The 25,123-nt window shown below is 40.5% G+C and overlaps 2 protein-coding genes across 5 annotated transcripts; both read left to right on the plus strand.

Annotated features, from left to right (window-relative positions):
- The first annotated feature begins 972 nt into the window (after nucleotides 1-972).
- LOC106179609 (uncharacterized) lies at nucleotides 973-20,438 on the plus strand. 4 transcript variants are annotated; one of them, XM_087004838.1, is made up of 4 exons: nucleotides 973-2,473; nucleotides 15,403-17,091; nucleotides 17,370-19,016; nucleotides 19,238-20,438. In XM_087004838.1, the coding sequence occupies exons 1-4, from the start codon at nucleotides 1,044-1,046 to the stop codon at nucleotides 19,698-19,700; spliced, it is 5,229 nt and encodes a 1,742-aa protein (XP_086860964.1). In that variant the 5' UTR covers nucleotides 973-1,043; the 3' UTR covers nucleotides 19,701-20,438. The 4 variants fall into 4 exon arrangements, with proteins under 4 accessions (XP_086860964.1, XP_086860963.1, XP_023931323.2 ...); XM_087004837.1 differs by lacking the exon at nucleotides 973-2,473 and adding an exon at nucleotides 3,843-5,420; XM_024075555.2 differs by lacking the exon at nucleotides 973-2,473 and adding an exon at nucleotides 7,388-9,015.
- A 218-nt stretch (nucleotides 20,439-20,656) lies between these two features.
- Nucleotides 20,657-22,895, plus strand: LOC106179597 (carboxylesterase 1C-like). Its single transcript, XM_013563311.2, has one exon. It carries the CDS (start codon nucleotides 21,483-21,485, stop codon nucleotides 22,893-22,895), a length of 1,413 nt encoding a protein of 470 aa, XP_013418765.2. The 5' UTR covers nucleotides 20,657-21,482.
- The last annotated feature ends 2,228 nt before the right edge of the window (nucleotides 22,896-25,123 follow it).

Here is a 25,123-nt window from a genome sequence, read left to right on the forward strand (position 1 = left end):
GATGTTTCAAAGTCTCAAAAGAAAGAATAGTTTTTCTGAGGGTTGCTCGTGGCTTGGTTTGAATAAGTTAAGTATATGAATATACACGTACCAAAACCCTTGTCATCCCACCTGCACTTGGAGACGTCAACCATTACATTGGGTTCAGGTAGTAAGACAATCTTAATTAGACGGATTGCCCAGACGGGTCTTAAGGTTTGGAAGTGGGGGCTTCAAGTGTGAAGGGGATCAGTTGTGTGTGTGATTTTGTGATTGGTTAATCATTAACCATTTGTCTAAGTGCGACAGCTAACATTTAAACACACGGTACCCCACGCTTTTGGTAGAATTTGAGCATACCGTCAACATTTTTTTCTCTAAAAGGCAGAAAAGGAGATTTATGTTCCCCGCTTTCTATCACTACCTGTAGGTTTGTTACATATTGACAGGGAAGCGTCCATATAATAGGATATAACGGATAAAGTCGTTCCGACCCCTTGACACCCCCCTCACGATTTTATATCAACAGCAATGATGATCATTAATATTTCACTAATGTTACATGCGTTAAGCCGTTTTGTAAAAAATGAGCCACAAGCTATAAAGATTATTATTATTGTAAAATTAATGTGGTCCCGATGTCTCCTACGAATATATCTTTCCAAAATTAGCATTCGCCAGCTTAATCTATTCCCCAGTTCATAACCGTGCCTGGCAAGTGCGACTGAAGGCATATATGGCAAGAACCCTAATTCAGTGCAGGCGTTCTCCCAGCCCAATACCTACTATCTTCAATGCAAAAATGACAGAATTAAAAGAAAGAGAGAATATCAAGCCAAAACACTTATTTCTTCTTGATTTTTAGACGACAATTATTAATCCAATCTTGCTATGTTGTGACACTTGTAGATAACAAACGTGCCCGGGTCAAAATATAAGTGTATTTACACCGGCCGTGTGTGTTTGCTGTGATAGCTTTGTTAAAAAGACATTAATTGTGTAAGGGTTTGACGTATTCTTGAAGGCGTCGGGGAAGAGAAGCATATCCCTGGTTTCCAGTCAAAATGTCACTGTTTTATGCCTGTTTGCTGTACTTTGTGCTCCTTCATGCTGAACCCACCTTGGCTCAGACAACTGTAACTGTAAAGCAAGGGGATATCAATGGGAAAATATCAATTCTTGGACCCAACGTGACCTCGTACCTTGGGATACCCTACGCTGAACCGCCTTCGGGTAATCTACGGTTCAAGAAACCAGTACCTAAAGCTGCGTGGAGTTCTCCACTGAATGCCACTGAGTATGGACCAATATGCCTGCAAAGGAACGCCACGTTTCCTAGCTCTGAGGACTGTCTGACACTTAATGTTCATGTACCTCAGAATAATAACACCGGCCCTAAAGCGGTCATGGTTTGGGTTCATGGCGGAGGGTTTGTCGTGGGCAGTGCCAGGGTACTGGATCCTGTAGTTCTAGCCCTTGAAGACGTTATTGTAGTCAGTATCAACTATCGATTAGGTATATTCGGTTTTCTCGCTGTTGGGGATGTCGCAAAAGGTAATTACGGACTTTGGGACCAACATCTCGCTTTTCGATGGATAAAAGAAAACATTGCCGCCTTTGAAGGAGACCCTAACAGAATCACGATATTCGGAGAATCTGCAGGCAGTATGAGCGTGTCTTTCCATGCTATGTCTCCAATGAGTGACGAACTGTTCCATCGTGTCATAAGTCAAAGTGGGGTGGGTTCCCAAGATTTTGTCCTTCTGCAGAGTTCCAAAAACATCGCCTTACTGAGTGAAACTTCAAAATGTAACAGCACCGATTCAGTGTCTCTGGTATCGTGCCTGAAAAATAAAAGCGAACAAGATCTTCTTGAGGCCTCTAATATTCTTGCTGAGACGTTATTTTGGATACCTAATATGGACAACGAGCTCATAACCGGATACGTAGAAAGTTCGATAAACTTTCTGCCAGACCAATACGGTAAACTCGACTTCTTGATGGGAAGCAACAGCCTTGATGGTAACTTTGACACCCAGGCACTCGCCAAGGCAGAGGACGGTTTCATTGAATCAGATTTCAGCAAAGCTGTGGACAACTTATTTCACGCATTTGTTAGACTAGACAGAGAGGTGATAAAGGCTGCTCTGTTACAAGAGTATACAGCAGGTGTGTTGAATCCAGACAACAGAACAAGAGTGAAACAATTAATAGAAATGGAAGGGGACCTTTTTTTCACGGTCCCAACCCATTTGAACGCCCTCAAACATGACACAGCCAATGGTACTGGTTCCACATTTGTATATTACTTCTCCATAAACACGTGCTTCAAAGTTTTACCCACTGCATCTTGGCTGGATGGAGCTGGGCATGTCGACGAGTTAATCTACATTAGTGGTATGATTAGTAATGTGTGCAACGGTAGCGCCACGCCTGCTGACCTAGCCCTTCAGACTGCTATGATAACTTACTGGACCAACTTTGCTAAATCTGGGTAAGTCCTTGATTCAAAATCGGTGTATTTGCTCAGTAGTTGCGCCCTATTAGTACGTAATTTAAGTGGCAGTGACACTGTGTGAACTGTAAACAGTGTAAAACCCTACTCCCAGATATATGGCCATTTTTCTGAAAACTGATTTTTCCCTTGCGTAGCTACGGTTATTCGTTACTCTTGGCAGTAGAGGCAGTAGAAGGTTGTGCGGGCGGGCTGCCGCGTTTTATGTCGTTTTTTTTTACTTATGTGTTTCATAGTGAGAGCTGAATTTTTATATATTACTTCAGCACACCAAATTAAAAAAAAAACCTCCACTGGGTAAGAAAATAGGAAATCAAGGATTTAGAAATAAGAGAATAATAGGAATTTCAAAGCTTAAGAGAGCAAAATATTTTAATTAAAATAATTTAATAACAAACATAGCTTCTCTACAAACCAAAACTACTTTTTACGCGCCGCTGTTTTTCTATTTCTATCTCTACTTCATGCAGTCTCCAGCGGCCCTCTCTCGTTTTCATTACACGCAGTTTTTTAAGTATCATAAGAGTATGTCAATCAACTCAGTTCCTCTACAAAACACTAACCGCTCCTTGTTCACGCATGACTGTCAATTACTTATATTACATCTTTTTTTATTCCAATAGCAAGCTTAAAATTTAGATAGTAAGTTCAGGCCGCAGCTTACACCCAAGTATTTAGAAGCTATAGCACGTGTAAGCAGATATGGACAAAAATATCCGCAACCAAACGAAATGATATATTATTCATTGAAGTTTTAACTTTAAAAAGCTCATAAAAAAGGGGAGAGGCAACAGCTCTGTATGACTGTTAAAAAATGATAAATGAAAAAGTGTAAGGACTTTTTAAATTGTTGGGATTACTTTTCATTGCGAAGACAGAGTGGAGTGACATATCGTTTATCTATTTTCTGGTTAAATACTGTTTCAGTTTATTTAAGTAAAATTGATTTATCTAAATTGTTTATATCCAAAAATATTGGTAACATACACAAGTTTCACGTAGCATATTTATTTCACTGTCATATCTACCTAATCGGGAAAGTCAACGTTATGCTACAGTTTACACTATACCTGGTGATCTTGGCCCAAAGAAATGTAACAAAGTTATCTGTGGTCAGCTGCAGGCGTAACTTTATACAGATTTCTAATTGACAGGTCAAAATGGATGCCTGAAATCATCTTAGTTAAAGAGGCTTATCTTACAAAGATAACATTGTTTTACATGTGCGTCACCTCATTAAAGGCACTTCTACGATGGTCACATTTACTCGCTGATTTATCTTATCGGGCACTACAAGTAATAGTATTACTTAATTCAAACAAGGTGTACGGTCACTCTGTTAGCTGCACTTCTTAATGTCAAAGGCTGAATTGGCCCACAAGTGAATGTTAAACAGATACATAAGGGTGTGTCTGGGCAGTGTCCATACAAAACGGCCATAGGGTTACATTGTATTTCATTTACCTGGAGGCGACGTCGAAATGATGTGCCTTCCTGTCGAAATGAAATTGTTCAGTGCCTGTGCACTGTTCTTTGTGTTCCTTCATGCTGAACCCACCTTGGCTCAGACAACTATAACTGTACAGCAAGGAGATATCAATGGGAAAATATCAATTCTTGGATCGGACGTGATGTCGTACCTTGGGATACCCTACGCCGAGCCGCCTTTGGGTGATCTGCGTTTCAAGAAACCAGTACCTAAAGCTGCGTGGAGTTCTCCACTGAATGCCACTGAGTATGGACCGATATGCCTGCAAATGAATGCCCGATTTCCCAGTTCCGAGGATTGTCTCACACTTAATGTCCATGTTCCACAGAATAACACCAATACCCCTAAAGCAGTCATGGTTTGGGTTCATGGCGGAGGATTCGTCGTAGGAAGTGCTAGGGAATTGGATCCTGTAGGTCTAGCCATGGCAGACGTCATCACAGTTAGTATCAACTACCGTTTGGGCATGTTTGGCTTTCTTACTATTGCAGACGACGTAAAAGGTAATTTCGGACTTTGGGACCAACACCTCGCTTTCAGATGGATAAAAGATAACATTGCTGCCTTCGGAGGGGACCCCAACAGAATCACGATATTCGGAGAATCTGCAGGTGGTATGAGCGTGTCTTTCCATGCTATGTCTCCAATGAGTGACGGACTGTTCCATCGTGTCATAAGCCAAAGCGGGATTGGCACTCAATATTTTGTCCTTCGACCGAGTCCCACAATTATCACTTCTCTGAGCAAAACTTCAAATTGTAACACCACCGATTCGGCGGCTTTGCTATCTTGTCTCAAAGGTAAGAGTGCCCAAGATCTTCTTGCTGCCTCTAATACCCTTGGACAGTTGCTTATTTGGATGCCGAACATGGACAATGAGTTTGTAACTGGAAACGTTGAAAGCTCATCAAATCTTCTACCAGAACAATATGGAAATCTTGATTTTTTGATGGGAAGTAATAGTCGTGACGGTTCTATCGAAATAGCGGTGCCTTCCGAAGCTGAAAATGGTTATACAGAGTCAACTTTCCGCAAATATGTCGACCGTATGTTATTTGGGAGATTGGACAAAGATATTATTGAAACGGCGTTGATACAAGAGTACACAGAAGGTGTGTATAACCAAGATAACAGAACACGTGTACAGCAATTAATAGAAATCGCATCGGACCTCTTTTTCACAGTCCCTACCCAGTTGAACGCCCTCAAACATGACAGAACCAACGGTACTGGTTCCACGTTCGCATATTTTCTCTCTATAAATACATGCCGCAAACTACTGCCCACGGTGTCTTGGCTGGATGGAGCTGGACATGCCGACGATCTAATCTACATTAATGGTCTGGTCAGTGTTTTGTGCAACGGTAGCGCCACACCTGCTGATCTAGTCTTACAGACAACCATGATTACCTATTGGACGAACTTTGCTAAATCTGGGTAAGTGATTTATACTTGAATTAAATACGTGACATACTAATCATTAAACACGATGGTTGGAAATCTGGTTCTGTTAAGACGTGCTTATAGGTTGCGTTGATTTTCATGCAAAAACGCAGACTGCATTAGTTATATGTATATTTCTTGAATTCGCATTTTTCATATTCAGCAAGCTTTAAGAACTATTAGAATTATTAGAACATATACACCGGTGCACTTTGAGAGGTCCTAACTGTAATTATGACACGGGGGTTTTATTCGCTTTCACAAACTGCCAGCGAGTTGCTTCAAGTTGGTAACTAGGTGAGAGTTCATTGGTAGGTTGGGTCGAGCTTGGATGATCTGCTTGGGTGACCCTCGCTCACCTACTGGGTGATATAGCTAATATGCTAAGTGCATTGGTACAAACTGCATCGCTGTGGACAGGGCCCCAGTTTCACCATGCAAGACCGTAGCCAGCAAATTCAAAAGGGGGTTCTTTTTCTGAAAAAGTGGACCTTTTACAATGAAACTTATGTTTACCTAGATAAAATTTTATCCAAAATGGACCTTTTCCTGACAAAAGGGGCGGTTCTTTCGAACCTCCCGACCCCCCCCCCCCCCCCCCCCCCCCGGCTACGGGCCTGCAATGTCTCTGTTTTTCATTTTTGTCAAAACAAAAGGCATGCTAGGCAGTATATAGATTAATGGGAACTTCCAATTAATAATTAGTATACATGTAGAACACGTTTTAATTCATTATTGTTGGTTATAAATAAAAAGCGCAATGGCAGAATTGACAAAAAGGGTAAATTTTACGACTGTTTTCAAGCATGAAACTTCATGCTGATTCAAAACAAAAAATCATTATTTTTAAAAACCAAACATCAAATTGAATAAACAAGCCCTTTCCGTACATACGGTAGGTATTCGACTGCCACGCTGTCCGTCTGCAGATATGGTATTTAAATAGGGGAGACAGGGGTTAGTTGGACCCCGGGGTAAGTACCCCCCCCCCCCCCCCCCCATCAATTTATGACAAAGTAACTATGGGGCAAAGGAATTGATCACAGCTTTTTTTGTGAAGTGACCGTATCCAACAGTGCTAAGAAAGCGTCGGCAGTGAGTCCAAATGAAATAATTTAGCATCTTGAAGTAACTTTATTAAAGAGACTTAATGGGGGACCAACTTACCCCGGGGTACAACTAGCCCCGGACTCCCCTACCGCAGTTTAAGGAGGTGGAAACCATGTGTGCACAATTTAATCCGATCTTAAATTCCGTCGAATTGGCCAACGCGTCTAGGTGAATAAGGTTTGTTTACCCACTGTGTATACACCCTGTGTACACTGCCACACATTCATCAAACATTCGGTGTGATCATTTGTGCTGGTCAATTCTTTGCTGTGGTTATTAGTATGGTCAGTTGGAGAGGGACACGTTTATTTAGAACTTTCCGACCAAAACTCCACAGAATAACCTCTTTAACCACAGTCAATTATATCTACGTACACCATACACAGTAGTAAAACGAAGCATTCAAATATACATTTATAACTGTTATATGATGAAACAGTGTGGTAACTGTAGTCAACTAACCCGGTGGTTTATATTGAAGTTGTCAAAGCACTTTTAACTACTTTTTAACGCAAAGTCCCTGACTAAAAAAAAAATAAAACTTTCAACTGAACCACCAGTTGGACCATAGTTCGTGCGGGTCTTACATGGTATGTCCCTTAGGTAAACTATCCACAAGACTAATGATATCACAGGGGCGGATTTAGGCCGTCTTCTGGGTCTTCCGGAAGACGGTCAAATTTTAAAGTTTACATTGACGGGTATCTAATATTTTCTGTCGGAAGACGGTCAAAAATGGAGGATGGATTAACAAAAATAATTTGGAAGACTGTCAGAAAATATCTCTGGATCCGCCCCTGATATCGGACCCGCAGGGTCAAGTACAATACCGGGTATTTTGCTTTATTTATTAACGTGATCAAACAATGGCCAGCTTTACCCGCGAAGAAGCTGGATTGTGTAATACTGACTTGTCATTCACTACGGTTCTCTCGTACCTTCATGTAAACAGAGGTGTGTTGACACTGCACTCTACCAGGCACGACGGGTTTTCTATACATTTAGATAAAGAACAGCAGTGGAGTGCAGTCGCACAACCCTGGCTTTTGTACAAAATGATACCGTTCAGTGCATGTGTGTTGTTCTGTGTAATCCTCCATGCTGACACCTCCTTTGCTCAGAGAAGAGTCACTGTACAGCAAGGAGATATCAATGGGAAAATATCAATTCTTGGATCGGACGTGATCTCCTATCTTGGGATACCCTACGCTGAACCTCCTTTGGGTGATCTACGATTCAAGAGACCAGTACCTAAGGCTGCTTGGAGTTCTCCACTGAATGCCACTGAGTATGGACCGATATGCCTGCAAATGAATGCCCGATTTCCCAGTTCCGAGGATTGTCTCACACTTAATGTTCATGTACCGCAGAATAATAACACCGCCCCTAAAGCAGTCATGGTTTGGGTTCCTGGCGGAGGGTTTGTCTCGGGCAGCGCCAGAGCAATGGATCCTGTAGGTCTAGCCATGGCAGACGTCATCACAGTTAGTATCAACTACCGTTTGGGCATGTTTGGCTTTCTTACTATTGCGGACGATGTAAAAGGTAATTTCGGACTTTGGGACCAACACCTCGCTTTCAGATGGATAAAAGACAACATTGCTGCCTTTGGAGGGGACCCCAATAGAATCACGATATTCGGAGGATCTGCAGGCAGTATGAGCGTGTCGTTCCACGCTATGTCTCCAATGAGTAACGGACTGTTCCATCGTGTCATAAGCCAAAGTGGGATTGGCACTCAATATTCTGTCCTTCGACCTAATCCCACAATTGTCACTTCTGTGAGCAAAACTTCAAATTGTAACACCACCGATTCGGCGGCTTTGCTATCTTGTCTTAAAGGTAAAAGTGCACAAGATCTTCTTGCTGCCTCTAATACCCTTGGACAGTTGCTTATTTGGAGGCCGTATGTGGATAACGAATTTATAACTGGAAACGTTGAAAGCTCATCAAATCTTCTACCAGAACAATATGGAAACCTTGATTATTTGATGGGAAGTAATAGTCGTGATGGTACTGTCGGAATCTTTGTGCCTTCCGAAGCCGAAAATGGTTATACAGAGTCAACTTTCCGCAAACATGTCGACCGTATGTTAACTGGGAGATTGGACAAAGATATCATTGAAACGGCGTTGATACAAGAGTACACTGCAGATGTCTTTAATCCAGATAACAGAACGCGCGTACAGCAAAAAATAGAAATCTCTACAGACCTCTTTTTCACAGTCCCTACCGAGTTGAACGCCATCAAACATGACAGAACCAATGGTACTGGTTCCACGTTCGTATATTTTCTCTCCATAAACACGTGCAACAAAATTCTGCCCACGGTGTCTTGGCTGGATGGAGCTGGACATGTCGACGAACTAATCTACATCAATGGTCTGGTCAGTGTTTTGTGCAACGGTAGCGCCACACCTGCTGACCTAGCCCTACAGACTGCCATGATTACCTATTGGACCAACTTTGCTAAATCTGGGTAAGTGATAAATACTTGTTCTAAATACATGGCATACGACAGGGGCGGATTTTGGCCGTGTTCTGGGAGACGACCAGATTTTCAAGTTTACATTGACGGGTATGTAATTTTTTCTGACGAAATACGGTCAAAATGGTGGATGGATCAACAAAATTAATTTGGAAGACTGTCAGAAAATATCTCTGGATCCAGCCCTGTACTAATAATTAAACACTATAGGTTTGTAATCTGCTTCTATTAAGACGTGCTTATAGGTTGAGTTGATTGTCATGCAAATGCAGACTGCATGAATAAGGCGGCGACCTACCGGTATTGGTAATATGTGCTTCATTAAATGGAACGCATTTTATTATTATTATTGTTATTATTATTATTATCAATAATGATGTTCTGATATCTCTTACTGTCAACGAGTTCGCTTCATGAAGCTTACTAGGTGAGAGTTCATTGTTAGGTCGGGTCGAGATTGGATTATCCGCTTGGGTGACTCTCTCTCACCTACTGGGTAATATAAGGTGAATCTCTCACCTATTAGTTAATATGGCCTATATGGAAAGTTGTCAGTCTCTCAAGGTGCAGCGGTTCAAACTGCATCGCCGTGAAAAAGGCCCCAGTTTCACCAAATCTCTGTTTTTCATTTTTGTCAAAATAAAAGGCATGCTAGGCAGTATATAGATTAATGGGAACTTTCAATTAATATTTAGTATACATGTAGAACATGTTTTATTTCATTATTGTTGGTTATAAATAAAAAGCGCAATGGCAGACTTGACAAAAAGGTAAACTTCACGACTGTTTTCACGCATTAAACTTCATGCTGAATCAAAACTAAATATCATTGGCCGCATTCACATCGAGTTGAGCCATGGCTCCACAAAGCCACGACCTAATTATGGCGGAAGTACATGAAAGGAAAACCGCCTAATCTTTCAATAGTCTCTCCGCCTCTCACCCGCCTCCCCATGTGTTGTCCCAATGGAGCCGAGATTTACTGGCTGTACCCCCGCAGGGACGACGCATGGGGAGGCGAGCGAGAGGCGGATAGACTATTAAAAGATTAGGCGGTTTTCCTTTCATGTACGTCCGCCATATTTAGGTCGTGGCTTTGTAGAGCCATGGTTCAACTCGATGTGAATGCGGCCATTCTCTTTAAAAACCAAACATCAAATCGAATAAATAATCCCTTTCCGTACATACAGTAGGTATTCGACTGCCATGCTGTCCGTCTGCAGATATAGTATTTAAATAGGGGAGACCGGGGCTAGTTGGACCCCGGGGTAAGTTGCCCCCCCCCCCCCCACCCCCGTCAATTTATGACAAAGTAACTATAGGGTAAAAGAATTGATCACATCATTTTGTAAAGTGACCGTATCCAGTAGTGCTAAGAAAGCGTCGGCAGTGAGTCCAAATGAAATAATTTAGCATCTTAAAGTAACTTTATTAAAGAGACTTGACAGGGGACCAACTAACCCCGGGATACAACTAGCCCCGGTCTCCCTTACCGCAGTTTAAGGAGGTGGAAACATGTGTGCACAATTTAATCCGATTTTAAATTCCGTCGAATTGGCCAACGCGTCTAGTTGAATAAGGTGTGTTTACCCACAACCGTTTGTATACACCCTGTGTACACTGCCACATATTCATCAAACATACGGTGTGATCATTTGTGCTGGTCCATTCTTTGCTGTGGTTATTAATATGGTCAGTTGGAGAGGGACACGTTTATTTAAAACTTTCCGACCAAAACTCCACAGAATAACCTTTTTAACCACAATCAGTTATATCTACGTACACCATACACAACTTATTTTAACGAAACATTCAAATATACATTTATAACTGTTCTTTGATGAAACAGTGTGTTAACTGTAGTCAACTTACCCGGTGGTTTATATTGAAGTTGACAAAGCACTTTCAACTACTTTTAACACAAAGTTCCTGACTGAAAAAAAAATAAAACTTTCAACTGAACCACCAGTTGGACCATAGTTTGTGCGGTTCTTACATGGTATGTCCCTTAGGTAAACTATCCACAAAACTAATGATATCGGATCCCCAAGGTCAAGTACAATACCAGTTTTTTTGCTTTATTTATTGACGTGAATCAAACAATGGCCAGCTTTACCCGCGAAGAAGCTGGATTGTGCAATACTGACTTGTCATTCACTACGGTTCTCTCGTACCTTCATGTAAACAGAGAGGTGTGTTGACACTGCACTCTACCAGGCGCGACGTGTTTTCTTTTTATTTGGATATAAAGAACAGCAGTGGCGTGCAGTCGCACAACCCTGACTTTTGTACAAAATGATACCGTTCAGTGCATGTGTGTTGTTCTGTGTAATCCTCCATGCTGACACCTCCTTTGCTCAGAGAAGAGTCACTGTACAGCAAGGAGATATCAATGGGAAAACATCAATTCTTGGATTGGACGTGATCTCCTATCTTGGGATACCCTACGCTGAACCTCCTCTGGGTGATCTACGATTCAAGAGACCAGTACCTAAAGCTGCTTGGAGTTCCCCACTGAATGCCACTGAGTATGGACCGATATGCCTGCAAATGAATGCCCGATTTCCCAGTTCCGAAGATTGTCTGACACTTAATGTTCATGTACCGCAGAATAATAACACCGCCCCTAAAGCAGTCATGGTTTGGGTTCATGGCGGAGGGTTTGTCTTGGGAAGTGGCAGAGAAGTGGACCCTATAGGTCTAGCCCTGGCAGACGTCATCACAGTCAGTATCAACTACCGTTTGGGCATGTTTGGCTTTCTTACTATTGGGGACGATGTAAAAGGCAATTTTGGACTTTGGGACCAACACCTCGCTTTCAGATGGATAAAAGAAAACATTGATGCCTTCGGAGGGGACCCCAACAGAATCACGATATTCGGAGAATCTGCAGGCGGTATGAGCGTGTCTTTCCATGCTATGTCTCCAATGAGTAACGGACTGTTCCATCGTGTTATAAGCCAAAGCGGGGTCGGTAGTCAACAATTAACGTTACAAAAAAGTACGAAAAACGTCGTCTCATTGAGTGAAAATTCAAAATGTAATACAACCGATTCAGTGTCTTTGTTAGTTTGTCTTAAAGGTAAGAGTGGACAAGATCTTCTTGCTATCTCTAATATGCTTATAGAGTTGTTTATGTGGGTTCCGAATATGGACAACGAGCTTATTACTGGCAACGTGGAAAGTTCGGCAAATCTTTTACCAGATCAATATGGGAATCTTGACTATTTGATGGGAAGCAATAGTCTTGACGGGAACGCACTGATCAGGGTACCGGCCGAGGCCGAGAATGGTTTTACAGAACAAGCTTTCCGTCAACGTGTCGACCAAATGTTAACTGGGAGATTGGACAAAGATATCGTTCAAACGGCGTTGATACAAGAGTACACTGCAGATGTCTTTTATCCAGATAACAAAACACGTGTAAAACAGTTCGTAGAAATGGGAGGTGATCTAACATTAACAATTCCTACCCATATGAACGCCCTCAAACATGACGAAACCAATGGTACTGGATCCACGTTCGTATATTTTCTCTCCATAAACACTTGTCACAAACTACTGCCCACGGTGTCTTGGCTGGATGGAGCTGGACATGCCGACGACCTAATCTACGTTAATGGTCTAGTTAGTGTTTTGTGCAACGGTAGCGCCACACCTGCTGATTTTGCCCTACAGAATGCTATGATAACTTATTGGACCAACTTTGCTAAATCTGGGTAAGTTACTCGGATAAGAATATAAGATTATTACTAGGGTACTAAAACAGCTGGCAAGGGACACCTTGTATGGCAAAAGTAACAAGGATATGTTAAAAGGTAAATTTCCTGCCTCCATTGATAGCTAATTACGTTTTTAAAATGAATAAAAAAAATTCGAAACAATTGCAGTCAATCGTATAAAAACTACGGCGGGTTATCGCATTAATGCATTTTTTATACTAATCTATGGTTCGTTTACTCCGGTGATCTGTACGTCGTGATCACATTTTACTATCTGATATTTTCTGCAGGCTTGAAAGAATTCTTAATTTTGTCTCGTTTTGCTCGCTATGTTCTCATTTGGTGGCTGTGGCGGTGTGTGAGGGGGAGGGGGGTTGTGAGTCAGTAGCTACGAGCTAAGAGGAACGTGGCTGCTGTTAACTTTCCAATTTCCCCAGCTGATCACTGTTCTTCTTTGAAATGGTGGACTAGTTACAAGACATATTGTATATTACATATTGTAGGAAGAATGTTGCGATATTTTATATCTTCTTACCAGTATAACTCGCATGAGAGTTAGGAACAACTACTGGCATTAATGCATGATGAATCTGTTGTGACAGTACAAGATGATAACTATACATTTATAACACTGGCTGGGAACATAATAATATATGCTGATACAAATACGCGTGAAAATGACGAAAAATACTTTACATAACTTCTTTCACCATTATATTCCCGAATCAGAATGTGTCATACAAATAAGCAGGGGACTTTGCATTATAACTGTTGAAAACTAATCAATTTTCTATTTTGCATACCGTGCGATAACATACCTTTAGCATCTACATTTGTTATGATTTTGCAAATACTTTTACATTTGTTTATATAAATAAAGCACCCGCACTTTCTGTACAGATTTACATTTGCAGCACTTTTTTTGTTAAAATAACACTATGTCATTCTTATAATTAGCTTCTGCTCTAAAAATGTAAGGTATAAAACAATAGACGCATTAACATATCCCCGTCCTAGGCTAAATATCATGATCTGTCATTTTTCTTAGCAACCAAATGTTGTTGTGTCTTATAATGATCTTATTTTATCAAACTTTATTTTATTTTATTTTATGAAATAGTTCCGATTAAGAAGTCAAAAACAAACTACGGGTAAAAGAAGGTACCAGTACAATGAAGTAAATTAGCGCTTCTTCATTGTAAGGAGTTTATACCACCAAATATGTATGTGTAAACAGACCACGCCCGACCCTTGTCACCTTCTGACCCCTGAATAATTATTAGCAGTCATTTTATAACGTTCAAAATCTTCGTGTGGGCTTACAGTGCCGAGTTCCCATTAATGACCCACACAGGTAACCTCCGTCCTAGATTTTCACCCTCTTTCGTCTTGCTACCTGTAACCCTAAACTATGTGAATGTTATGGTTGGCATAGTCTCTGTAACATTAGCCCTTGCTTTCTTATCACCGAGTATGATTTTTAAAAATAGATTGTACAGCAAGAAGGTTGGCAATGACGTGAACTTTTTATTGGAAGAAGGCCCGCCTCGTGCATACTATATAACAAAGGGCTGTTAACAATAGACTGTAAAAAGATCCACACAATGTGAGACAGGTGCGGTGAGACAACTGCACGTCTCCACGTGAGGCAAGTAAAATATATAGGACACAGGCTTGAAAGAATTCTTATTTCTTAATTTTGCCTCGTATTGCTCGTTATGTTCTCATTTGGTGGCTGTGGCGGTGAGGGGGGGGGGGGGGGGTAAGTGAGTCAGTAGCTACGAGAGAGGAACGTGCCTGCTGTAACTTTCCGATTTCCCCAGGTGATCACTATTCTTCTTTAAAATGGAGGACTAATTACAAGACATATTATATATTAAAAATTTTAGGAAAAAATGTTGCGATATTTAGATAATATCCAACAAAAACCTTTTATTTCTACTTACCAGTATAACTTGCATGGGGAGTTAGGAACAACTACTGGCATTAATGCACTGACGAATCTGTTGTGATAGCACAAGAACTTGATTATAACTATACATTAATAATACTGGCTGGGAACATAATAATATATGCTGATACAAATACGCGTGAAAATGTTGATTGTATTTACGGTTAAAGTCCACCATTATATTCCCAAACCAGAATGGATTTTTACAAATAAGCAAGGGATTTTGCCTTATAACTGTTGAAAAACTAATCCAATTTTCTATTATGCATACCGTGCAGTAATTGATAACATACCTTCAGCATCTACATGTACTTAATTTTTTATGATTTTGCAAATAGATGTTCTCTTTTACATTTGTGTATATAAATAAAGCACCGGCACTTTGTGTACTGATTTAAATTTGCAGCACTTTTTCGTCATAATAATACTATGTTATTCTTTTCATTAGCTACTGCTCTCACTGTTCTTCTAAAATATATCTTAGCGTTTCGTCGGTGACAACCTCATATAACAAGAAGACTAAAATTGGCTGTATAAATATTCTGCTGTTGTAAAGTGTGACAAAATATTATATTCCTAAGGATGTTGTGGTGCATTTTCGTGTCTGATAAGATCTCTGTATGTACATTACCTTATATTTATGTTATATATGTTTATTTGACACTCTGAAAAAGTTACCCAGTTAATTTATTTGACTTTTTCCAGGAACCCAAACCTGCCTGCCCCTGTTCTAACACAGTGGCCCAAGTACGACCATGTTCAGCGCGAATACCTCGACCTCAATGAGAACATCACTGCCAAATCCAATCTCAAAGCACGTCGAGTTGCCTTCATGACCGACGTGCTTCAAAAGCTGGTGGAACTTCCATCGGAGGGAGTTTGTACAGAAACGGGCGATGCCATGGATGACTTGGTTGTGAATACTTTTTACGGCAAAATCAGAGGGAAGCGTGAGGTCGTAAAAGAATGGTACTGGGAAATGTTTCTTGGCGTTCCCTATGCAGCTCCCCCCATAGGAGAACACCGATTTCTCCCACCAATACCTCCAAAAATGTGGAGCGGCATCCGAAATGCAACGGAATTAGGATATTCCTGTCATGGAGGAGCGGTTTTTCCCTCACCCTCTCCTTTAACGTTCCACGAAGATTGTCTCACACTTAATATATATGTGCCTGCAGGAGTGCGAATGTGGAAAGACGAAAAACTTGCTGTAATGTTATTTATACACGGAGGTGCCTATGTGGTTGGATCAAGTTCAGAGTACGACGGAAGAGCACTTAGCTGGTACGGACGCGTCATTGTTGTCACCATAAATTATCGCCTCGGAATCTTCGGTTTCGCAAGCACTGGGGACCAGAATGCTCCCGGAAACGTTGGTCTGATGGATCAGAGTCTTGCAATGCGGTGGGTAAAACAAAACATAGCCTCCTTTGGTGGTGACCCCGAAAGAATAACTATATTTGGAGAATCGGCAGGTGCTGGAAGTGTCATATACCAAATGCTTTCACCTATGAGTAAAGGGTTGTTCAAGCGAGCCATAGCAGAAAGCACATGGCTGGGAGCTTGGGACTTACATTTCATCGACCCAGCAAAAAAGAATAACATAGATTTGATACGCGAGTATGGCATTCATTTCAACTGCAGTTCTTCACCAGTAGACATGATAAGGTGCCTTCGTGATATCAATGCTTCAGATATAGCTCAATATGCCTCTGCAAACATGTTTTCTCTGCCATTAAAACTATTCACTCCAACTGTTGATCGTGAATTCATGCCCTATTCGCCATCCGAAACGTTCGATTTGCTTTTAAAATACAAAGACATGATTAAAGAAGATGACATGGTTGACCTACTTATTGGCACAAACAGTGGAGAAGGTTTGTCAGAGTCTTTTGGCGCAATATTAACGACGTTTCCCAATGGCTCTCAGACGACCAATGGATTAACAGAGAAAGAGTTCGACCAAATCATGAAAGCATATGTTACGCCAAGCGTAGGCAATAATCTTGAAATAATTCTACCCATGATCCAGAACGCTTATACCAACTGGGAGTCGCCAGACAATCCAATGAGACGACTTCGTGCTTTTCAAGACGTTATAAGAGATATCACATATGTGGCCGGGTCAGATTTGGCAGCACAGGTGCATTCTACCTTAGGAGGCAACACGTACGTGTATAGGTTTGCACACGAACCCAGTTTTGGCCATTTATTCCTCGGGACATATGGGCTGCCTACTGAACCAATCTATGGTTTAGCTGACCATGGGGAAGAACTTACCTACGTGTTTGGTCAGCCTTTATTCACTGATGTTGTCCCTATGAATGTTTCCTCAAGAGACGTTGAAGTGTCAAGACAAATGATAGCTTACTGGTCAAACTTTGCCAGATATGGGTAAGGCCTTACAATACCGGAAGAATAGATGATACCGAAATCGTAGTGGTATTTTAATTAATTAAAATAAAATTTCTATTAATATTTAACTGTGAAGATCCTAAATAAACCTTTGAGACAAATAGGCAGAAATAATAATTTCAAGTCGAGATATAGAAAAATATTTCAGAAGTTTTTGATGTGACAATGATTTGCTGCCATAGGCCTACTGCCATTAGTAAAACAGATTTCTTTAAATTTCTGTAGTCCATTGAAATTATTACCTTGTGTATTTTCAGTTCTCCCAATGGTCCTACAGTTCCAGTCCATTGGCCTCAGTACGAAACATCCATGACGTCATACATGTACATCGGAAACGAGACCGAAGTAAAACAAAATCTGGGTGGTTCCCGAGTCCAGCTATTGAAAAACGTAGTGAGACGCCTCGCTGACTCTGGCAATTGTCCTGCAACGTCAAAAACTATGTACACACCAGCTCCCTCTAACGGTTCGTGGATAATGCAGTATATCATGCCGGATCAGCCTGAGGTCAATACCCGTGTTGGGCGTGTGAGAGGACTTGCTCTGCGGGCCAGCGCTTTTACTGGTGGAAAAGATTTAGACCTTTTCCTAGGTATTCCCTACGCTAAGCCACCAACAGGTGATCGCAGATTCAAAAAGCCAGAACCATCAACTGCTTGGACTGAAACCCTCAATGCAACAATGAGCGCACCACCTTGCCTTCAACTCCCGTCAGATTTTATGATGGTGCTTGGTTTGAATCACACCAGTGAAGATTGTTTATATGTGTCGGTCGTCGTGCCTCGAGGAACCGTAGTAAATGATAAGAAGCCTGTTGTTGCCTTAATTCATGGTGGCTTCTTTATAAACGGCAGTCCAGATGAACATTCACTGGGAATTTTCTCTTCTTTGGGCGATGTCATTACTGTAAGCATTAATTATAGACTCGGTATGCTTGGATTTATGTCGACTGGAGATGACACTTTGAAAGGGAACCTCGGACTCTATGACATGGTGGCTGCAACAAAATGGATAAAAGAGAACATTGCTTCTTTCGGTGGCAATCCAGACAAAATAACCCTTTTTGGTACTGGATCTGCAGGACTGGCAGTACTTAATATGATGGTCTCCCCTATGGCAAAAGATTATTTCCATCAGGCTGTCATCACGGGCCCTACCACGCCTTACGCTGCACAAACGCCGGCTGCATTAGCGGAAATAAGCAGGAATTTTTCTGCTGGTATTGGATGCCGACAGGAATCGAGCTCAGAGCTTATAGAATGTCTGAGAAGTAAACCAGCCGATGCATTCATTTACAAGGGAAATCCTTACCTGGCAAACCACGTATTCCTTGTCACTGATGGAGAACTAATAAAAAGTGATCTTGTAACAGCGTATACTACCAGTACTCAACTGAAGCCTCTTGTGATTGGAAGTACGTCAGACTATGCTGGTATCTTCCTTCAACAATATCTTGGTTACAGAGATTCTATGACCCAGCAAGAAGTCGACGCTTCTATTGATATGACAATTGAAGCAGTTTTTCCCAAATCAGGAATGAAGGACCTTTTGAAAGCCATGATTAAACAGCAGTTTTTTTCATCAGAAATCAAAAATGATAAAGATAGACTGATGGCTCTCTTACACTTCTATAACAGCATGCACAAGTACGGCTGGTTGTATATGCTTGGTGTAGGGCACGCATCCCATGGTGGAGACGTGTATATGTACGAATTTAATCATCGTCCACAGTGGTCATGGTACCCCGAATGGATTGGCGCCACCTTCCGAGACGACATCGGGTTTTTAGAAGGCTTACCGTTCGACAAACCACTTCTGGCTGAATTATCATTGTCAGTCACAGACCGAGAAGAAATGATCAGTGGGGCTCTCATGTCGTATATCGGAAACTTTGTTGGAACAAGGTAGGCTGGCTAGGCATCATCAATAGTTTCTTGACTGATACATCTAGATTCGAGTTAAGATGTTAGCAGCAGATAAAAACCTGTATACTGAGCTAAAGAATTTTGGTCGTGTTTTGCGTATTTCAAATTTCCCATTATTGCAAACAAACATCGAATTTAACTTGATTATTATACTTATTTACCGAAAGTATTTTATCAAAAATCCCTTCTTCTTTTTGTAGTAATCCAAACCAAGGCAATTTCCCAGTGTCCGTGGAATGGCCAAAGTTTGGTGAAGATGATCCAAACTACCTCTTGGCAGGTCTACGATTCATGGCAGCAGACATGAGGGACATGATGGGCCAAGAACAAATACGTTTCTGGCATGGTGAAGGAAAAAATAATTCCATACTGGACCAAGTTGCTACTATGAAGATGGACGCCCAAACAATGAGTACTTCAGCACCTACTATGCCCCCTGCTGCAACATGCCCACCCGCGTTGGGGAGCTCTGATTTCCTGAATTCAATGAATCTTGGTGTCAAAGGAGTAGAGGATCTTGTCTTGGCGCTCATTGTTATAGCTTCTGCGTTGGGTCTTTTCCTCATAATTGCAGTAGGGTATGTGTGCGTACTGAACGGCAGGGTTGGGAAACTTAAACAAGCTGCTTTCTCTACATCAAAGACTGAGCTATCCAAGATGTGAAGTGGAAATTTGCAAAATTTATATTTAATCAATCATTCAATGAGGAAATGAAAATAGTATTTGAGAAATGAAACAAAGAAAGACATGTTTCGGTGTACAAACAAATTTTTAAGAAAACGCTTAAAGAAACAAAAAAAGAGTAGGAGTATTTTGTTAATACTGAAATACATTCTACCTCGTTATTCTTTTGTTTTATATATTCATCAACTATGTTTAGATATAAGATGGGAAATTTATTGTTCAATGAAAGTTTTTGATTCCATTATAAGGTTATTTGAAGTTAGATATGATTTCCATACTTTGTTAAGAAAGTACTTATTCGAATTACCCTATTATACAATATGTATTAACGGTTTTGTTATTTAAAAGGACGACGGATCTATAATATAGAATGATTACATTGTGGATTAAGGAAATGCTTTAGTTGAGAATTTAAAATAAGAGAAAATATGCATATTACTCTGGAATTCCGTCGTGTATCCATACTTTATTTGGAACACTAAACGACGATCGACTTTCTTCTCAGTAGGTCGTTTCATTGCGTTAAGGTCCTAACAGGGTGATAGCTACAGTACAGGACATACTTTACCCATTTACAACAACTGGGCAATAAGTAAAAGGTGCGGCCCTTTTCGTAATTAGGTTATACCATTTTCACCCATTTGTGTCAAAGCTTGACTAAAGTTTTATAATTATTTCTGTGATTAATTCTATAGTAAATAAACGGATTGAACAGATCATTAATCTGCATGGTTATTTTTAGTCAATAGGTTTCCAATTTTAATCAACATCATAGAGATACTATGTAAAAGACAAATTTTGGGCACACGTTGAGCAATGCCTGCAGCTGCCTTTCAGAATGTTTTTTTTTTTTTTTTTTTTTTTTTTTTTTTGCCAAATCGGTTTATTAAACTTATTGATCAGTAAGACTATAGATATAATATAATATAATATAATATAATATAATATAATATAATATAATATAATATAATATATATGGCTCAGACTTGAGTGTTATTGTCCAAGGGGTCCATTTCACGCATTTGCCTCTCACCTTCTGCCACCTGTTCACATTACATCATATATCATATATCATAAACTAAATATTGTGAGGGAGAAGAATGATAGATCTGAAAACTGTTTGAAAGATATTTGTTATTTTATGAGATGTATTTTTAATTCAATTCTCTTGAGTGTCGTTAAGGTAATGCACAAAAGCTCAGTTTAAGGTCCTCTTCACGGATATGTTTTTTTTTTCTGAGAAAAAGGGCAATTATTGCCTAACCACGAATCATTGCCTGATCCGTCCATGCACTTGGATTCGAAATCTTACTCCATTTTTAATTTGACAATTGAGTTCTAGATGACTGACCAGTTATTAAGAGCGACATCTGTCTCAACGTGCATTACCTCGTTTTCACACAAGAAAATGGCGCGGTGTTTTGTATCTCATACAGCCGTTGCGAGTTGTCAATGACTGCCCGAGAATTCCAAGTAAATAATGCCGACACTAGGTTCCCTTCAGAAAAGAATTTAAAGGGTAATATCGCCCTCAAGGTCCAAATGGGGATATCTTGACATGACACAAATATGCCCGTGGCGGATTACTTAACTGCGTAGACATCCTTTAAAGCAAATATTTACCACTAATATGTTACTGTTTGACAATAAGATTAAGAGATAGTTGTATTGAGGGTCAATTGTATAAGAAGACACAAAGTAGTTCTTCCGACATTTTGGTAAAGCTATCCCTAACGTTACCCAAACGGGTGTACCAGAAATATGTTCAATACTATAATCCCTGTGGTCTTCCTCTTTCAAGTTGCCTATTCACAGAGTGTTGTTCAAGTTCAGCAGGGCGATGTAATCGGCACAACAAAAACGATTGGTAACACGACGGTGCATGCATACCTTGGGATACCCTATGCCGAGCCACCCCTAGGTGACCTACGGTTCAAGAAACCAGTACCTAAGGCTGCTTGGAGTTCCCCACTGAATGCCACCGAGTATGGACCGATATGCTTTCAAATGAACGCCATGTTTCCTAGCTCTGAGGACTGTCTGACACTTAATGTTCACGTACCACAGGATAATAACACCGCCCCTAAAGCGGTCATGGTTTGGGTTCATGGCGGAGGGTTTGTCGTGGGCAGTGCCAGAGCAATGGATCCTGTAGGTCTAGCCCTGGCAGACGTTATCACAGTTAGTGTCAACTACCGTTTGGGCATGTTTGGCTTTCTTACTATCGTGGACGAGGTAAAAGGTAATTTCGGACTTTGGGACCAACACCTCGCTTTCAGATGGATAAATAATAACATTGCTGCCTTCGGAGGGGACCCCAACAGAATCACGATATTCGGAGAATCTGCAGGCGGTATGAGCGTGTCTTTCCATGCTATGTCTCCAATGAGTAACGGACTGTTCCATCGTGTCATAAGCCAAAGCGGGGTTGGCAGTCAATATTTTGTCCTTCGACCGAGTCCCACAATTATCACTTCTCTGAGCAAAACTTCGAATTGTAACACCACCGATTCGGCGGCTTTGCTATCTTGTCTTAAAGGTAAAAGTGCCCAAGATCTTCTTGCTGTCTCTAATACCTTTGAACAGTATTGGAGGCCAAACATGGATAACGAGTTTATAACTGGAAACGTTGAAAGCTCATCAAACCTTCTGCCAGAACAATATGGAAACCTTGATTTTTTGATGGGAAGTAATAGTCGTGATGGTACTGTCGGAATCGCGGTGCCTTCCGAAGCTGAAAATGGTTATACAGAGTCAACTTTCCGCAGATATGTCGACCGTATGTTAACTGGGAGATTGGACAAAGATATCATTGAAAGGGCGTTGATACAAGAGTACACTGCAGATGTCTGTAATCCAGATAACAGAACGCGCGTACAGCAAAAAATAGAAATCTCTACGGACCTCTTTTTTACAGTCCCTACCGAGTTGAACGCTCTCAAACATGACAGAACCAACGGTACTGGTTCCACGTTCGTATATTTTCTCTCCATAAACACGTGCCACAAACTACCGCCCACGGTGTCTTGGCTTGATGGAGCTGGACATGCCGACGACCTAATCTACATTAATGGTCTGGTTAGTGTTTTGTGCAACGGTAGCGCAACACCTGCTGATTTTGCCCTACAGACTGCTATGATAACTTATTGGACCAACTTTGCTAAATCTGGGTAAGTTATTCAGTTAAGAATACGAGATTTTTACTGTGGTTTGAAGCAGGCTATTGACATCTGACATGGCAAAGGTAACACAGATATGTTAACAGGGGAATTTCATGCTTTGAGAGATAAATCATAGTTCCCTTTATAGCAAGTTAAGTTTCCATAAATGAATAAAGTTTTTCTAATCAATAGCGTTGAACACCCAAACCCAATATAGAGGTGCATTTCACAAGTTCAAGCCTCAAAAAATGAAATTGAATGAATTCGATGTATTATCCAATTTTTTAAAACTTGCATGTGTATAGAACAAAAATCTACAAATGTCCCAATTTTACGACCACGCGTTTCTGTTTTGTAAGCAAATAAATTGATAACCGTTTGAAGTAAAAAAGCATAAGAAAGAACATACGTTAACACTAAATCGCCTGATACAAACACGATCATTAGTTGAGCGCTGTGGAAATTTGTGCAAGCTAAACACTATCAGAACCCTAAGAGTCATTAATAATGGAAAAGTGATAGGAAAATACATTTAAATTGACCAGATCTAGGAAAATTACTTTCAAACTAAAGATCATTTTTCTTTACAATGTCCACGTTGATGACTCTTTCAATAGCAGTAATTGTCAATTGTATAGAGAAATGAAAACTTTGTTACCTAAAAGTTATCTACCACTGGTCATATTCGTCGTGAATTTAAAACTCATTGACAGTTTCAAATTTTGGGTTTATTAGTTACAATACCAACTACGCCTCGCATCCTTCGCATTCCGTAATGTAACGTACGTTCCACAGCCATAGAAAAGATACGGGACACGAGTTCAATAAATATTGATAAGATATTTTTTTCGCTTTTTTTCGTAAAAAGACATCAAAAGTGATAACCTTGGGGGCTTCGTATCTCGAAAGGTTCGCTATGTTGCGCACGTGCGCAAGTGTCTCGATTCCATGGTCCCGTATGTCGAAATAGAATCGGTTATGGAATTGAGACGCTTTCGCACGTGCGCAACACAGCGAACCTTTCGAGATACGGAGCCCAGGATTTTGTTAGGAAGGATGAGAAGCAAAATGATTTTAACGACGGAGGGCATTTTACTAAAACACAATGGACACAGGCATAAAAGAATTCTTAGTTTTGCCTTGTTTTGCTCGTCATGTTTTCATTTGGAACATTATTTTAAAAAATATTTACCGAACAAGCTGAAGTGTAGCCTCAATTACTAAAAATATTTATTTGATATGGAAAATTTGCTTGAACCAGTCTTATTTTATTAACACTGTGAATGACACATTCTCCATCGTCATCGTTGAATTACCATTATTATTACATCCCTAATCTTATTTAACAATCTTATTGTTTAGGCCTGGTTTAAGTTTGTTTAAGTAATGATAGCCATCCCCGGCAGGCAAAGTCGCGTTGGATCAACGTTGCAAACAGGTTGATACGTTGAATTGCCGTTGTTCTACCTAAATTCAACCTAAAATCAACGTTGATCCAGCCACGTCGAAACACCGTCATAATGTGACGTTGACGCAACGTTGTAGTTTGGTCATGGACACAACCTTGCAGACATGAATTGTAATTTAAAATATTAATTGTTGAAAACGTGATACTTTGTTTATCAATACTGTAACTAACTTTATCATAATTCTGACCATTGCTGATCTCCTCCGGTACCCTTTATTGACCGTACTTTATATAGTGTGATCACACTGTCAGTCTTCCTCATGTTGCACGCTGCAGTTAAATTGTCCTTGCGCCACTGCTAAATATTTTCTTCTATTCTGTTGTTTATATAAACCTTCTCATTTATTTTTGAATATTATAATCTCATTACCCATTGTGCGCTCTTAGAAACGGGGGATTTAGCAATATGCCTCATAACTATTACAGGACGCCCTTTTTTCTTATTGTTGTTAAAAAATGGACGTTAGTTTGTCGAGGTTTATTGCTTAGCTCTTAACGCGTTATATTTATGTGCATCTAAACGATATGTCAGTTTTTACTTGACTGATATTTCCCCTTGTCGCAAGTATGCTTTCTTACTACATGCGATCTAAAACAGGTCGTTTGTGTATCTAAAATCTGGCCGACAGGACGTATCTCCACAGCAGCCGGACACACAGTAACTGTGAAGTCATGGTTTTAAAGCTTGTTTGAGAATGATAACAACCGCGTTTAACAATACATTGCGAGCTATAGTACCCCCTCCTCTTTAAGCGTCGTACTATAATGTAAAG

This window comes from Lingula anatina, chromosome 2 (assembly GCF_051362555.1).
Source record: "Lingula anatina isolate TDL-2025a chromosome 2, LinAna3.0, whole genome shotgun sequence".
NCBI lineage: Eukaryota > Metazoa > Brachiopoda > Lingulata > Lingulida > Lingulidae > Lingula > Lingula anatina.

Excerpts from the sequence above, each read along its gene's own strand:
- LOC106179597 (XM_013563311.2), top strand. The coding sequence starts at position 21,483 with ATGTTCAATACTATAATCCCTGTGGTCTTCCTCTTTCAAGTTGCCTAT.
- LOC106179609 (XM_024075555.2), top strand. The coding sequence starts at position 7,403 with ATGGCCAGCTTTACCCGCGAAGAAGCTGGATTGTGTAATACTGACTTG. Across the intron at positions 17,092-17,369 it reads TCAAACTTTGCCAGATATGG|TTCTCCCAATGGTCCTACAG; the intron begins GTAAGGCCTTAC and ends GTGTATTTTCAG. Across the intron at positions 19,017-19,237 it reads GGAAACTTTGTTGGAACAAG|TAATCCAAACCAAGGCAATT; the intron begins GTAGGCTGGCTA and ends TTCTTTTTGTAG.